The following is a 16,241-nucleotide window of genomic DNA, read 5'->3' as shown; positions in this document are numbered from 1 at the left end:
GTGTGTGTGTGTATATACAGTGTGTATGTATGTACAGTGTGTGTGGTGTGTGTATAGTGTGAGTGTGTGTGTGTGTGTGTGTGTGTGTGTGTGTAGAGTGTGGGGGTGGGGGGGGGGGGCATTGCCCCTTCCCAGACTTTGTTGGCTGTAGGGCAGCCCCTTGGCATTGAGCGGTGCTATTTTACTCTTCTGTGAAAGCATTCCACAGTTCATGTTTCTGAATATTGTTATCTGCATGTGTAGAGGATGACATCTTACATGCTCTGCATCGAACTGGTCACCTCCGAAGGCCGACACACACGGCTTGATACCGCCGGTACCGAAGGCAATGGCGACCAAACCGATCATGGACAGAGCCCTGAGAAACAGACAAAGACGGGTGATCATTTACACTATGGTCATTTACAGAGGAACTGTAGTGAAAATAAAGTAATGCATTAAATTGCTTTTTTTAATTATTTTATTTTACAATATTCATTTATAGATTAGTCCGTGTTTTTTCATTGCAAAATCTTTCCTGATTCCTGATTTACATTCTGACATTTGTCCCATGTGTTGACATCTTTACTGCTGTCAGGTGATGGCCGCGGAATGTTCATTTACTGAGAGTTCCGAAGCCAGTACAAAATATCTGGTCTCCCAGAATTCTGCACAGCTGAACATCACTGGGAGGCGGGGTTACATACCAATATAGAGCAATATGTAGATATAGGAGGTGTTTCCGACGCTTAAATCAGAATAATTAACTTTCACATCTCGATTTTTTGGCGATTGCGTTATGCAAGTTTCATTCCAATGAATAAGAACCAAAACATAATTGCCAGGAAAATGCTATATGCAGCAGGTTTGCGATCGTCAGAAATCGCAAATGTGCCACAATCGCGTGAGTGATCTCATAGGATTACTTGTGCAACAGCGTTTTACTGATCGCCGGTGAACTGCTAAGCATGAATCGCAGGCAAAAAGCGCCCAAGTGTGAGTGAGGCCACAAGTGGGTATCCTGATCAATTTACTGCATTCTGCTATATGTCACTACAGGGCCTCTTTACTGCATTCTGCTATAAGTCACTACAGAGCCTCTTTACTGCATTCTGCTATATGTCACTACAGGGCCTCTTTACTGCATTCTCCTATATGTCACTACAGGCCCTCTTTACTGCATTCTCCTATATGTCACTACAGGGCCTCTTTACTGCATTCTCCTATATGTCACTACAGGGCCTCTTTACTGCATTCTGCTATAAGTCACTACAGAGCCTCTTTACTGCATTCTGCTATATGTCACTACAGGGCCTCTTTACTGCATTCTGCTATATGTCACTACAGGGCCTCTTTACTGCATTCTGCCATATGTCACTACAGGGCCTCTTTACTGCATTCTGCTATATGTCACTACAGGGCCTCTTTACTGCATTCTGCTATATGTCACTACAGGGCCTCTTTACTGCATACTGCTATATGTCACTACAGGGCCTCTTTACTGCATTCTGCTATATGTCACTACAGGGCCTCTTTACTGCATTCTGCTATATGTCACTACAGGGCCTCTTTACTGCATTCTGCTATATGTCACTACAGGGCCTCTTTACTGCATTCTGCTATATGTCACTACAGGGCCTCTTTACTGCATTCTGCTATATGTCACTACAGGGCCTCTTTACTGCATTCTGCTATATGTCACTACAGGGCCTCTTTACTGCATTCTGCTATATGTCACTACAGGGTCTCTTTACTGCATACTGCTATATGTCACTACAGGGCCTCTTTACTGCATTCTGCTATATGTCACTACAGGGCCTCTTTATTGCATTTTACTATATGTCACTACAGGGCCTCTTTACTGCATTCTGCTATATGTCACTACAGGGCCTCTTAACTGCATTCTGCTATATGTCACTACAGGGCCTCTTAACTGCATTCTGCTATATGTCACTACAGGTCCTCTTTACTGCATTCTGCTATATGTCACTACAGGGCCTCTTAACTGCATTCTGCTATATGTCACTACAGGGCCTCTTAACTGCATTCTGCTATATGTCACTACAGGTCCTCTTTACTGCATTCTACTATATGTCACTACAGGGCCTCTTTACTGCATCCTGCTATATGTCACTACAGGGCCTCTTTACTGCATCCTGCTATATGTCACTACAGGGCCTTTTTACAGCATTCTGCTATATGACATTACAGGGCCTCTTTACTGCATTCTGCTGTATGTCACTACAGGGCCTCTTTACTGCATTCTGCTATATGTCACTACAGGGCCTCTTTACTGCATTCTGCTATATGTCACTACAGGGCCTCTTTACTGCATTCTGCTATATGTCACTACAGGGCCTCTTTACTGCATTCTGCTATAGTTCACTACAGGGCCACTTTAATGTACTCTGCTATATGTCACTACAGGGCCTCTTTACTGTACTCTGCTATATGTCACTACAGGGCCACTTTACTGCATTCTACTATATGTCACTACAGGGCCTCTTTACTGCATTCTGCTATATGTCACTACAGGGCCTCTTTACTGCATTGTACTAAATGTCACTACAGGGCCTCTTTACTGCATTCTGCTATATGTCACTACAGAGCCTCTTTACTGCATTCTGCTATATGTCACTACAGGGCCTCTTTACTGCATTCTGCTATAGTTCACTACAGGGCCACTTTAATGTACTCTGCTATATGTCACTACAGGGCCTCTTTACTGTACTCTGCTATATGTCACTACAGGGCCTCTTTACTACATTCTACTATATGTCACTACAGGGCCTCTTTACTGCATTCTGCTATATGTCACTACAGGGCCTCTTTACTGCATTCTGCTATATGTCACTACAGGGCCTCTTTACTGCATTCTACTATATGTCACTACAGGGCCTCTTTACTGCATTCTACTATATGTCACTACAGGGCCTCTTTACTGCATTCTGCCATATGTCACTACAGGGCCTCTTTACTGCATTCTGCCATATGTCACTACAGGGCCTCTTTACTGCATTCTGCTATAGGTCACTACAGGGCCTCTTTACTGCATTCTACTATATGTCCCTACAGGGCCTCTTTACTGCATTCTGCTATATGTCACTACAGGGCCTCGTTACTGTATTCTGCTATATGTCACTACAGGGACTCTTTACTGCATTCTGCTATATGTCACTACAGGGCCTCTTTACTGCATTCTGCTATATGTCACTACAGGGCCTCTTTACTGCATTCTGCTATATGTCACTACAGGGCCTCTTTACTGCATTTTACTATATGTCACTACAGGGCCTCTTTACTGCATTCTGCTATATGTCACTACAGGGCCTCTTAACTGCATTCTGCTATATGTCACTACAGGTCCGCTTTACTGCATTGTACTAAATGTCACTACAGGGCCTCTTTACTGCATTCTGCTATAGGTCACAACAGGGCCTGCTTACTGTACTCTGCTAGATGTCACTACAGGGCCTCCTTACTGCATTCTGCTATAGGTCACTACAGGGCCTCTTTACTGCATTCTGCTATATGTCACTACAGGGCCTCTTTACTGCATTCTGCTATAGTTCACTACAGGGCCACTTTAATGTACTCTGCTATATGTCACTACAGGGCCTCTTTACTGTACTCTGCTATATGTCACTACAGGGCCTCTTTACTACATTCTACCATATGTCACTACAGGGCCTCTTTACTGCATTCTGCTATAGGTCACTACAGGGCCTCTTTACTGCATTTTACTATATGTCACTAACACGGCCTCTTTACTGCATTCTGCTATATGTCACTACAGGGCCTCTTTACTTCATTCTGCTATATGACACTACAGGGCCTCTTTACTACATTCTGCTATATGTCACTACAGGGCCTCTTTACTGCATTCTGCTATATGTCACTACAGGGCATCTTTACTGCATTCTGCTATATGTCACTACAGGGCCTCTTTACTGCATTCTGCTATATGTCACTACAGGGCCTCTTTACTGCATTCTACTATATGTCACTACAGGGCCTCTTTACAGCATTCTGCTATATGACACTACAGGGCCTCTTTACTGCATTCTACTATATGTCACTACAGGTCCTCTTTACTGCATTCTACTATATGTCACTACAGGGCCTCTTTACTGCATTCTGCTATATGTCACTACAGGGCCTCTTTACTGCATTCTACTATATGTCACTACAGGGCCTCTTTACTGCATTCTGCTGTATGTCACTACAGGGCCTCTTTACTGCATTCTACTGTATGTCACTACAGGGCCTATATATTACATTCTGCTATATGTCACTACAGGGCCTCTTTACTGCATTCTGCTATATGTCACTACAGGGCCTCTTTACTGCATTCTACTATATGTCACTACAGGTCCTCTTTACTGCATTCTGCTATATGTCACTACAGGGCCTCTTTATTGCATTTTACTATATGTCACTACAGGGCCTCTTTACTGCATTCTGCTATATGTCACTACAGGGCCTCTTAACTGCATTCTGCTATATGTCACTACAGGGCCTCTTAACTGCATTCTGCTATATGTCACTACAGGTCCTCTTTACTGCATTCTGCTATATGTCACTACAGGGCCTCTTAACTGCATTCTGCTATATGTCACTACAGGGCCTCTTAACTGCATTCTGCTATATGTCACTACAGGTCCTCTTTACTGCATTCTACTATATGTCACTACAGGGCCTCTTTACTGCATCCTGCTATATGTCACTACAGGGCCTCTTTACTGCATCCTGCTATATGTCACTACAGGGCCTTTTTACAGCATTCTGCTATATGACATTACAGGGCCTCTTTACTGCATTCTGCTGTATGTCACTACAGGGCCTCTTTACTGCATTCTGCTATATGTCACTACAGGGCCTCTTTACTGCATTCTGCTATATGTCACTACAGGGCCTCTTTACTGCATTCTGCTATATGTCACTACAGGGCCTCTTTACTGCATTCTGCTATAGTTCACTACAGGGCCACTTTAATGTACTCTGCTATATGTCACTACAGGGCCTCTTTACTGTACTCTGCTATATGTCACTACAGGGCCACTTTACTGCATTCTACTATATGTCACTACAGGGCCTCTTTACTGCATTCTGCTATATGTCACTACAGGGCCTCTTTACTGCATTGTACTAAATGTCACTACAGGGCCTCTTTACTGCATTCTGCTATATGTCACTACAGAGCCTCTTTACTGCATTCTGCTATATGTCACTACAGGGCCTCTTTACTGCATTCTGCTATAGTTCACTACAGGGCCACTTTAATGTACTCTGCTATATGTCACTACAGGGCCTCTTTACTGTACTCTGCTATATGTCACTACAGGGCCTCTTTACTACATTCTACTATATGTCACTACAGGGCCTCTTTACTGCATTCTGCTATATGTCACTACAGGGCCTCTTTACTGCATTCTGCTATATGTCACTACAGGGCCTCTTTACTGCATTCTACTATATGTCACTACAGGGCCTCTTTACTGCATTCTACTATATGTCACTACAGGGCCTCTTTACTGCATTCTGCCATATGTCACTACAGGGCCTCTTTACTGCATTCTGCCATATGTCACTACAGGGCCTCTTTACTGCATTCTGCTATAGGTCACTACAGGGCCTCTTTACTGCATTCTACTATATGTCCCTACAGGGCCTCTTTACTGCATTCTGCTATATGTCACTACAGGGCCTCGTTACTGTATTCTGCTATATGTCACTACAGGGACTCTTTACTGCATTCTGCTATATGTCACTACAGGGCCTCTTTACTGCATTCTGCTATATGTCACTACAGGGCCTCTTTACTGCATTCTGCTATATGTCACTACAGGGCCTCTTTACTGCATTTTACTATATGTCACTACAGGGCCTCTTTACTGCATTCTGCTATATGTCACTACAGGGCCTCTTAACTGCATTCTGCTATATGTCACTACAGGTCCGCTTTACTGCATTGTACTAAATGTCACTACAGGGCCTCTTTACTGCATTCTGCTATAGGTCACAACAGGGCCTGCTTACTGTACTCTGCTAGATGTCACTACAGGGCCTCCTTACTGCATTCTGCTATAGGTCACTACAGGGCCTCTTTACTGCATTCTGCTATATGTCACTACAGGGCCTCTTTACTGCATTCTGCTATAGTTCACTACAGGGCCACTTTAATGTACTCTGCTATATGTCACTACAGGGCCTCTTTACTGTACTCTGCTATATGTCACTACAGGGCCTCTTTACTACATTCTACCATATGTCACTACAGGGCCTCTTTACTGCATTCTGCTATAGGTCACTACAGGGCCTCTTTACTGCATTTTACTATATGTCACTAACACGGCCTCTTTACTGCATTCTGCTATATGTCACTACAGGGCCTCTTTACTTCATTCTGCTATATGACACTACAGGGCCTCTTTACTACATTCTGCTATATGTCACTACAGGGCCTCTTTACTGCATTCTGCTATATGTCACTACAGGGCATCTTTACTGCATTCTGCTATATGTCACTACAGGGCCTCTTTACTGCATTCTGCTATATGTCACTACAGGGCCTCTTTACTGCATTCTACTATATGTCACTACAGGGCCTCTTTACAGCATTCTGCTATATGACACTACAGGGCCTCTTTACTGCATTCTACTATATGTCACTACAGGTCCTCTTTACTGCATTCTACTATATGTCACTACAGGGCCTCTTTACTGCATTCTGCTATATGTCACTACAGGGCCTCTTTACTGCATTCTACTATATGTCACTACAGGGCCTCTTTACTGCATTCTGCTGTATGTCACTACAGGGCCTCTTTACTGCATTCTACTGTATGTCACTACAGGGCCTATATATTACATTCTGCTATATGTCACTACAGGGCCTCTTTACTGCATTCTGCTATATGTCACTACAGGGCCTCTTTACTGCATTCTACTATATGTCACTACAGGTCCTCTTTACTGCATTCTGCTATATGTCACTACAGGACCTCTTTACTGCATTCTACTATATGTCACTACAGGGCCTCTTTACTGCATCCTGCTATATGTCACTACAGGGCCTCTTTACTGCATCCTGCTATATGTCACTACAGGGCCTTTTTACTGCATTCTACTATATGACGCTACAGGGCCTCTTTACTGCATTCTGCCATATGTCACTACAGGGCCTCTTTACTGCATTCTGCTATATGTCACTACAGGGCCTCTTTACTGCATTCTGCTATATGTCACTACAGGGCCTCTTAACTGCATACTGCTATATGTCACTACAGGGCCTCTTTACTGCATTCTGCTATATGTCACTACAGGGCCTCTTTACTGCATTCTGCTATATGTCACTACAGGGCCTCTTTACTGCATTCTGCTATATGTCACTACAGGGCCTCTTTACTGCATTCTGCTATATGTCACTACAGGGCCTCGTTACTGCATTCTGCTATATGTCACTACAGGGCCTCTTTACTGCATTCTGCTATATGTCACTACAGGGCCTCTTTACTGCATTCTGCTATATGTCACTACAGGGCCTCTTTACTGCATTCTGCTATATGTCACTACAGGGTCTCTTTACTGCATACTGCTATATGTCACTACAGGGCCTCTTTACTGCATTCTGCTATATGTCACTACAGGGCCTCTTTATTGCATTTTACTATATGTCACTACAGGGCCTCTTTACTGCATTCTGCTATATGTCACTACAGGGCCTCTTAACTGCATTCTGCTATATGTCACTACAGGGCCTCTTAACTGCATTCTGCTATATGTCACTACAGGTCCTCTTTACTGCATTCTGCTATATGTCACTACAGGGCCTCTTAACTGCATTCTGCTATATGTCACTACAGGGCCTCTTAACTGCATTTTGCTATATGTCACTACAGGTCCTCTTTACTGCATTCTACTATATGTCACTACAGGGCCTCTTTACTGCATCCTGCTATATGTCACTACAGGGCCTCTTTACTGCATCCTGCTATATGTCACTACAGGGCCTTTTTACAGCATTCTGCTATATGACACTACAGGGCCTCTTTACTGCATTCTGCTGTATGTCACTACAGGGCCTCTTTACTGCATTCTGCTATATGTCACTACAGGGCCTCTTTACTGCATTCTGCTATATGTCACTACAGGGCCTCTTTACTGCATTCTGCTATATGTCACTACAGGGCCTCTTTACTGCATTCTGCTATAGTTCACTACAGGGCCACTTTAATGTACTCTGCTATATGTCACTACAGGGCCTCTTTACTGTACTCTGCTATATGTCACTACAGGGCCACTTTACTGCATTCTACTATATGTCACTACAGGGCCTCTTTACTGCATTCTGCTATATGTCACTACAGGGCCTCTTTACTGCATTGTACTAAATGTCACTACAGGGCCTCTTTACTGCATTCTGCTATATGTCACTACAGAGCCTCTTTACTGCATTCTGCTATATGTCACTACAGGGCCTCTTTACTGCATTCTGCTATAGTTCACTACAGGGCCACTTTAATGTACTCTGCTATATGTCACTACAGGGCCTCTTTACTGTACTCTGCTATATGTCACTACAGGGCCTCTTTACTACATTCTACTATATGTCACTACAGGGCCTCTTTACTGCATTCTGCTATATGTCACTACAGGGCCTCTTTACTGCATTCTGCTATATGTCACTACAGGGCCTCTTTACTGCATTCTACTATATGTCACTACAGGGCCTCTTTACTGCATTCTACTATATGTCACTACAGGGCCTCTTTACTGCATTCTGCCATATGTCACTACAGGGCCTCTTTACTGCATTCTGCCATATGTCACTACAGGGCCTCTTTACTGCATTCTGCTATAGGTCACTACAGGGCCTCTTTACTGCATTCTACTATATGTCCCTACAGGGCCTCTTTACTGCATTCTGCTATATGTCACTACAGGGCCTCGTTACTGTATTCTGCTATATGTCACTACAGGGACTCTTTACTGCATTCTGCTATATGTCACTACAGGGCCTCTTTACTGCATTCTGCTATATGTCACTACAGGGCCTCTTTACTGCATTCTGCTATATGTCACTACAGGGCCTCTTTACTGCATTTTACTATATGTCACTACAGGGCCTCTTTACTGCATTCTGCTATATGTCACTACAGGGCCTCTTAACTGCATTCTGCTATATGTCACTACAGGTCCGCTTTACTGCATTGTACTAAATGTCACTACAGGGCCTCTTTACTGCATTCTGCTATAGGTCACAACAGGGCCTGCTTACTGTACTCTGCTAGATGTCACTACAGGGCCTCCTTACTGCATTCTGCTATAGGTCACTACAGGGCCTCTTTACTGCATTCTGCTATATGTCACTACAGGGCCTCTTTACTGCATTCTGCTATAGTTCACTACAGGGCCACTTTAATGTACTCTGCTATATGTCACTACAGGGCCTCTTTACTGTACCCTGCTATATGTCACTACAGGGCCTCTTTACTACATTCTACCATATGTCACTACAGGGCCTCTTTACTGCATTCTGTTATAGGTCACTACAGGGCCTCTTTACTGCATTTTACTATATGTCACTAACAGGGCCTCTTTACTGCATTCTGCTATATGTCACTACAGGGCCTCTTTACTTCATTCTGCTATATGACACTACAGGGCCTCTTTACTACATTCTGCTATATGTCACTACAGGGCCTCTTTACTGCATTCTGCTATATGTCACTACAGGGCATCTTTACTGCATTCTGCTATATGTCACTACAGGGCCTCTTTACTGCATTCTGCTATATGTCACTACAGGGCCTCTTTACTGCATTCTACTATATGTCACTACAGGGCCTCTTTACAGCATTCTGCTATATGACACTACAGGGCCTCTTTACTGCATTCTACTATATGTCACTACAGGTCCTCTTTACTGCATTCTACTATATGTCACTACAGGGCCTCTTTACTGCATTCTGCTATATGTCACTACAGGGCCTCTTTACTGCATTCTACTATATGTCACTACAGGGCCTCTTTACTGCATTCTGCTGTATGTCACTACAGGGCCTCTTTACTGCATTCTACTGTATGTCACTACAGGGCCTATATACTACATTCTGCTATATGTCACTACAGGGCCTCTTTACTGCATTCTGCTATATGTCACTACAGGGCCTCTTTACTGCATTCTACTATATGTCACTACAGGTCCTCTTTACTGCATTCTGCTATATGTCACTACAGGACCTCTTTACTGCATTCTACTATATGTCACTACAGGGCCTCTTTACTGCATCCTGCTATATGTCACTACAGGGCCTCTTTACTGCATCCTGCTATATGTCACTACAGGGCCTTTTTACTGCATTCTACTATATGACGCTACAGGGCCTCTTTACTGCATTCTACTATATGTCACTACAGGTCCTCTTTACTGCATTCTACTATATGTCACTACAGGGCCTCTTTACTGCATTCTGCTATGTCACTGCAGGGCCTCTTTACTGCATTCTGCTATATGTCACTACAGGGCCTCTTTACTGCATTCTACTATATGTCACTACAGGTCCTCTTTACTGCATTCTGCTATATGTCACTACAGGACCTCTTTACTGCATTCTACTATATGTCACTACAGGGCCTCTTTACTGCATCCTGCTATATGTCACTACAGGGCCTCTTTACTGCATCCTGCTATATGTCACTACAGGGCCTTTTTACTGCATTCTACTATATGACGCTACAGGGCCTCTTTACTGCATTCTACTATATGTCACTACAGGTCCTCTTTACTGCATTCTACTATATGTCACTACAGGGCCTCTTTACTGCATTCTGCTATGTCACTGCAGGGCCTCTTTACTGCATTCTGCTATATGTCACTACAGGGCCTCTTTACTGCATTCTACTATATGTCACTACAGGTCCTCTTTACTGCATTCTGCTATATGTCACTACAGCGCCACTTTACTGCATTTTGCTATATGTCACTACAGGGCCTCTTTACTGCATTCTGCTATATGTCACTACAGCGCCACTTTACTGCACTTTGCTATATGTCACTACAGGGCCTCTCTACTGCATTCTGCTATATGTCACTACAGGGCCTCTTTACTGCATTCTGCTATAGTTCACTACAGGGCCACTTTAATGTACTCTGCTATATGTCACTACAGGGCCTCTTTACTGTACTCTGCTATATGTCACTACAGGGCCTCTTTACTACAGTCTACTATATGTCACTACAGGGCCTCTTTACTGCATTCTGCTATAGGTCACTACAGGGCCTCTTTACTGCATTTTACTATATGTCACTAACAGGGCCTCTTTACTGCATTCTGCTATATGTCACTACAGGGCCTCTTTACTTCATTCTGCTATATGACACTACAGGGCCTCTTTACTACATTCTGCTATATGTCACTACAGGGCCTCTTTACTGCATTCTGCTATATGTCATTACAGGGCCTCTTTACTGCATTCTGCTATATGTCATTACAGGGCCTCTTTACTGCATTATGCTATATGGCACTATAGGGTCTCTTTACTGCATTTTACTATATGTCACTACAGGGCCTCTTTTCTGCATTCTGCCATATGTCACTACAGGGCCTCTTTACTGCATTCTGCTATGTGTCACTACAGGGCCTCTTTACTGCATTCTACTATATGTCACTACAGGGCCTCTTTACTGCATTCTGCTATATGTCAGTACAGGGCCTCTTTACTGCATTCTACTATATGTCACTACAGGGCCTCTTTACAGCATTCTGCTATATGACACTACAGGGCCTCTTTACTGCATTCTACTATATGTCACTACAGGTCCTCTTTACTGCATTCTACTATATGTCACTACAGGGCCTCTTTACTGCATTCTACTATATGTCACTACAGGGCCTCTTTACTGCATTCTGCTATATGTCACTACAGGGCCTCTTTATTGCATTCTGCTATATGTCACTACAGGGCCTCTTTACTACATGCTGCTATATGTCACTACAGGGCCTCTTTACTGCATTCTACTATATGTCACTACAGGGCCTATATACTACATTCTGCTATGTCACTACAGGGCCTCTTTACTGCATTCTGCTATATGTCACTACAGGGCCTCTTTACTGCATTCTACTATATGTCACTACAGGTTCTCTTTACTGCATTCTACTATATGTCACTACAGGGCCTCTTTACTGCATTCTGCTATATGTCACTACAGGGCCTCTTTACTGCATTCTGCTATATGTCACTACAGGGCCTCTTTACTGCATTCTACTATATGTCACTACAGGGCCTCTTTACTGCATTCTGCTATATGTCACTATAGGGCCTCTTTACTGCATTCTGCTATATGTCACTACAGGGCCTCTTTACTGCATTCTGCTATATGTCACTACAGGGCCTCTTTACTGCATACTGCTATATGTCACTATAGGGCCTCTTTACTGCATCCTACTATACGTCACTACAGAGCCTCTATACTGCATTCTGCTATATGTCACTACGGGGCCTCTTTACTGCATTCTGCTATATGTCACTACAGGGCCTCTTTATTGCATTCTGCTATGTGTCACTACAGGGCCTCTTTACTGCATTCTACTATATGTCACTACAGGTCCTCTTTACTGCATTCTGCTATATGTCACTACAGGGCCTCTTTACTGCATTCTACTATATGTCACTACAGGGCCTCTTTACTGCATTCTGCTATAATTCAATACAGGGCCTCTTTACTGCATTCTGCTATATGTCACTACAGGGCCTCTTTACTGCATTCTGCTATATGTCACTACAGGGCCTCTTTACTGCATTCTGCTATAATTCACTACAGGGCCTCTTTACTGCATTCAGCTATAATTCACTACAGGGCCTCTTTACTGCATTCTGCTATATGTCACTACAGGGCCTCTTTACTGCATTCTGCTATATGTCACTACAGGGCCTCTTTACTGCATTCTGCTATAATTCACTACAGGGCCTCTTTACTGCATTCTGCTATATGTCACTACAGGGCCTCTTTACTGCATTCTGCTATAATTCACTACCGGGCCTCTTTACTGCATTCTGCTATATGTCACTACAGGGCCTCTTTACTGCATTCAGCTATAATTCACTACAGGGCCTCTTTACTGCATTCTACTATATGTCACTACAGGGCCTCTTTTCTGCATTCTGCTATATGTCACTACAGGGCCTCTTTACAGCATTCTGCTATATGACACTACAGGGCCTCTTTACAGCATTCTGCTATATGACACTACAGGGCCTCTTTACTGCATTCTACTATATGTCACTACAGGGCCTCTTTACTGCATTCTGCTATATGTCACTACAGGGCCTCTTTACTGCATTCTGGTATATGTCACTACAGGGCCTCTTTACTGTATTCTGCTATATGTCACTACAGGGCCTCTTTACTGCATTCTGCTATGTGTCACTACAGGGCCTCTTTACTGCATTCTACTATATGTCACTGCAGGGCCTCTTTACTGCATTCTGCTATATGTCACTACAGGGCCTTTTTACTGCATCCTGCTATATGTCACTACAGGGCCTCTTTACTGCATTCTGCTATGTGTCACTACAGGGCCTCTTTACTGCATTCTGCTATATGTCAATTCAGGGCCTCTTTACTGCATTCTACTATATGTCACTACAGGGCCTCTTTACTGCATTCTGCTATATGTCACTACAGGGCCTCTTTACTACATTCTGCTATATGTCACTACAGGACCTCTTTACTGCATTCTGCTATATGTCACTACAGGGCCTCTTTACTGCATTCTGCTATAATTCAATACAGGGCCTCTTTACTGCATTCTGCTATATGTCACTACAGGGCCTCTTTACTGCATTCTACTGTGTGTCACTACAGGGCCTCTTTACTGCATTCTGCTATATGTCACTACAGGGCCTCTTTACTGCATTCTGCTATATGTCTCTACAGGGCCTCTTTACTGCATTCTGCTATAATTCAATACAGGGCCTCTTTACTGCATTCTGCTATATGTCACTACAGGGCCTCTTTACTGTATTCTGCTATATGTCACTACAGGGCCTCTTTACTGCATTCTGCTATATGTCACTACAGGGCCTCTTTACTGCATTCTGCTATAATTCACTACAGGGCCTCTTTACTGCATTCAGCTATAATTCACTACAGGGCCTCTTTACTGCATTCTGCTATAATTCACTACAGGGCCTCTTTACTGCATTCTGCTATATGTCACTACAGGGCCTCTTTAGAGTGTACCCGAGGCGACATGTGACATGCTGAGATAAACATGTGTATGTACAGTACTAAACCTATTAATAACCAGGGTGTTTTACTTGTTTTATTTTGCTGTCTGAAATAGTTAATTTTTAAGGCTGGAAATGACAGCTTTTGTCTTGTCAGAACTTTGTCAGGAATATAGTAAACATCACTGATAAGCAAATTACAACCATAAAAGTTTTTTGTGGCAAAAAACATTTTCTACACATTTCTGAGAGCAGATGGAGAGAGAAAGGGTCAATATAGTTCATGTATTTTCATTTAGGGACACTTAATAGGCTGCAACTGAGCAGAGACAACAAAACATTCAATCTACTTTCTAAATGTTTAAATAGAAAATAAAATCCTGGGATGTCATTTTTAGGAGTAGGAGGATAAATATAATTGTTTATCTCATCAGCTTATTTTCACCTCGGGTTCACTTTAATCTCCCCCTCCTTTGTTTATATGTTGCTTTGATTGCTCTGGGAGTTCTGGGTAGTCCAACTTACACATGTAACTCTGTTCCTCCCACAGTGGGAATGGCGCCCACCGACTTAATCACATGTCCAATCACGTACAAGATCGACAGCCAGAATATGGTGCTGTGAGGAGAGAAAATCACACATCAGTCGCACGGGGAAAATGCAAGTCGTGTGTCTAATACAATTATGCTGGTATATAAAGTTATGTAATACAGACAGTCCCCTACTTACAAACAACTGGAGTTACAATGTCTCAGAGATACAAACAAAGTTGTCTTCTTGCACAAAATATACACTACACTTTTTTATTAAATATTTTTGTTGATAAATGTTACAATATTGTATAAACTGTTAGAAGTATTTCTAAAAAAAAAACAAAACAAAAAAAACTTAAAGAGACACTGAAGCGAAAAAAAAATGATGATATTATGATTTGTATGTGTAGCACAGCTAAGAAAAAAAACATTAAGATCAGATACATCAGTGTAATTGTTTCCACAGGAAGAGTTGAGAAAACGGAAAATTGTATACTTACCTACCGGTAATTTTCCTTTCCTGGTGCATCTCCATGGCAACATACTCATGGGTTAATTCCTGATCCAATTAACCCTGACAGGCTCATTAATATAAAAGTTTTCAGTTGACCGCCTATGGCCATTCTTTTGAATATTAGCTCTCCCGAGGGAGGGTTCGTATGTTGCCATGGAGATGCACCAGGAAAGGAAAATTACCGGTAGGTAAGTATACAATTTTCCGATTTCCCTGGTGCCTCCATGGCCACATACTCATGGGATGTATATAGCCAAAAAACCAAACATCACTCAAGGGTGGGTAATGCTGAAAACTTAACAATTAAATTTATTATATCATAGTTTCAAGTAGCAGATAGTACAACTCTTCCAAACTCTGCTGTAGTCAATGCCATTGGGTCAACTTGGTAGTGATTCACGAAAGTGTGCACTGTTGCCCAACTTGCAGCTTTGCAAATGGTCTCTGCTGATACTCTGACATGTGCTGCCCAGGATGCGGCTATACCTCGAGTTGAATGTCCCGATACTTGCTTGGGAGGTTCAAGACCTGTTGCTCTGTATGCTCTATTTATGATTTTAGCAATCCAGGTTGAAATAGTACGTTTTGAGGCCTGTTGTCCTTTTCTATATCCTGACGGAATAATGAACAACTGTTCCGTTTTTCTGAAGTCCTTGGTCTTTTCCAAATAAGTTTGGAGTATATCCGATATATCTAATGGATGTTTCTTTTTTGATATTTGCTCTGTACCTTGCAGTTCATTATCCTCTTCAAGAAACATTACTGGTAAAGAAATTTCTCGATTAATGTGGAAATTTGAAACTACTTTTGGGAGAAACTGTGGGCAAGGCCTGAGAATCACCCTGTCATTGTAGAATGAAGTGTATGGCTCTGTAATTCCAAAAGCTTGTATTTCTGATACTCTGCTGGAGGAAGCTATAGCAACTAAAAAGACTGCCTTTTGAGTTAGATTTTGTAGATTACAGTTTTCTGTAGGT

At 42.7% G+C, this 16,241-nt stretch overlaps 1 protein-coding gene and 1 long non-coding RNA gene across 2 annotated transcripts in view; one reads left to right on the top strand and one right to left on the bottom strand.

Annotated features, from left to right (window-relative positions):
• LOC137525226 (uncharacterized) overlaps positions 1-16,241 on the top strand; it is a 100,158-nt gene that overhangs the window by 22,293 nt on the left and 61,624 nt on the right. Inside the window, exon 2 of the long non-coding RNA XR_011022896.1 lies at positions 14,768-14,877. This is a non-coding gene — a long non-coding RNA (uncharacterized lncRNA). The remainder of the gene's footprint in view (positions 1-14,767; positions 14,878-16,241) is intronic.
• Positions 1-16,241, bottom strand: part of SLC15A2 (solute carrier family 15 member 2) — a 98,398-nt gene that overhangs the window by 45,621 nt on the left and 36,536 nt on the right. Inside the window, exons 4-5 of the mRNA XM_068246214.1 lie at positions 14,743-14,835; positions 259-358 (exon numbers count right to left, since the gene is read on the bottom strand). Coding sequence (XP_068102315.1) covers positions 259-358; positions 14,743-14,835 — 193 coding nt within the window. The remainder of the gene's footprint in view (positions 1-258; positions 359-14,742; positions 14,836-16,241) is intronic.

This window comes from Hyperolius riggenbachi, chromosome 7, assembly GCF_040937935.1.
Source record: "Hyperolius riggenbachi isolate aHypRig1 chromosome 7, aHypRig1.pri, whole genome shotgun sequence".
In the NCBI taxonomy this organism is placed as follows: domain Eukaryota; kingdom Metazoa; phylum Chordata; class Amphibia; order Anura; family Hyperoliidae; genus Hyperolius; species Hyperolius riggenbachi.
This window is presented reverse-complemented; position numbering and strand designations above follow the sequence as displayed.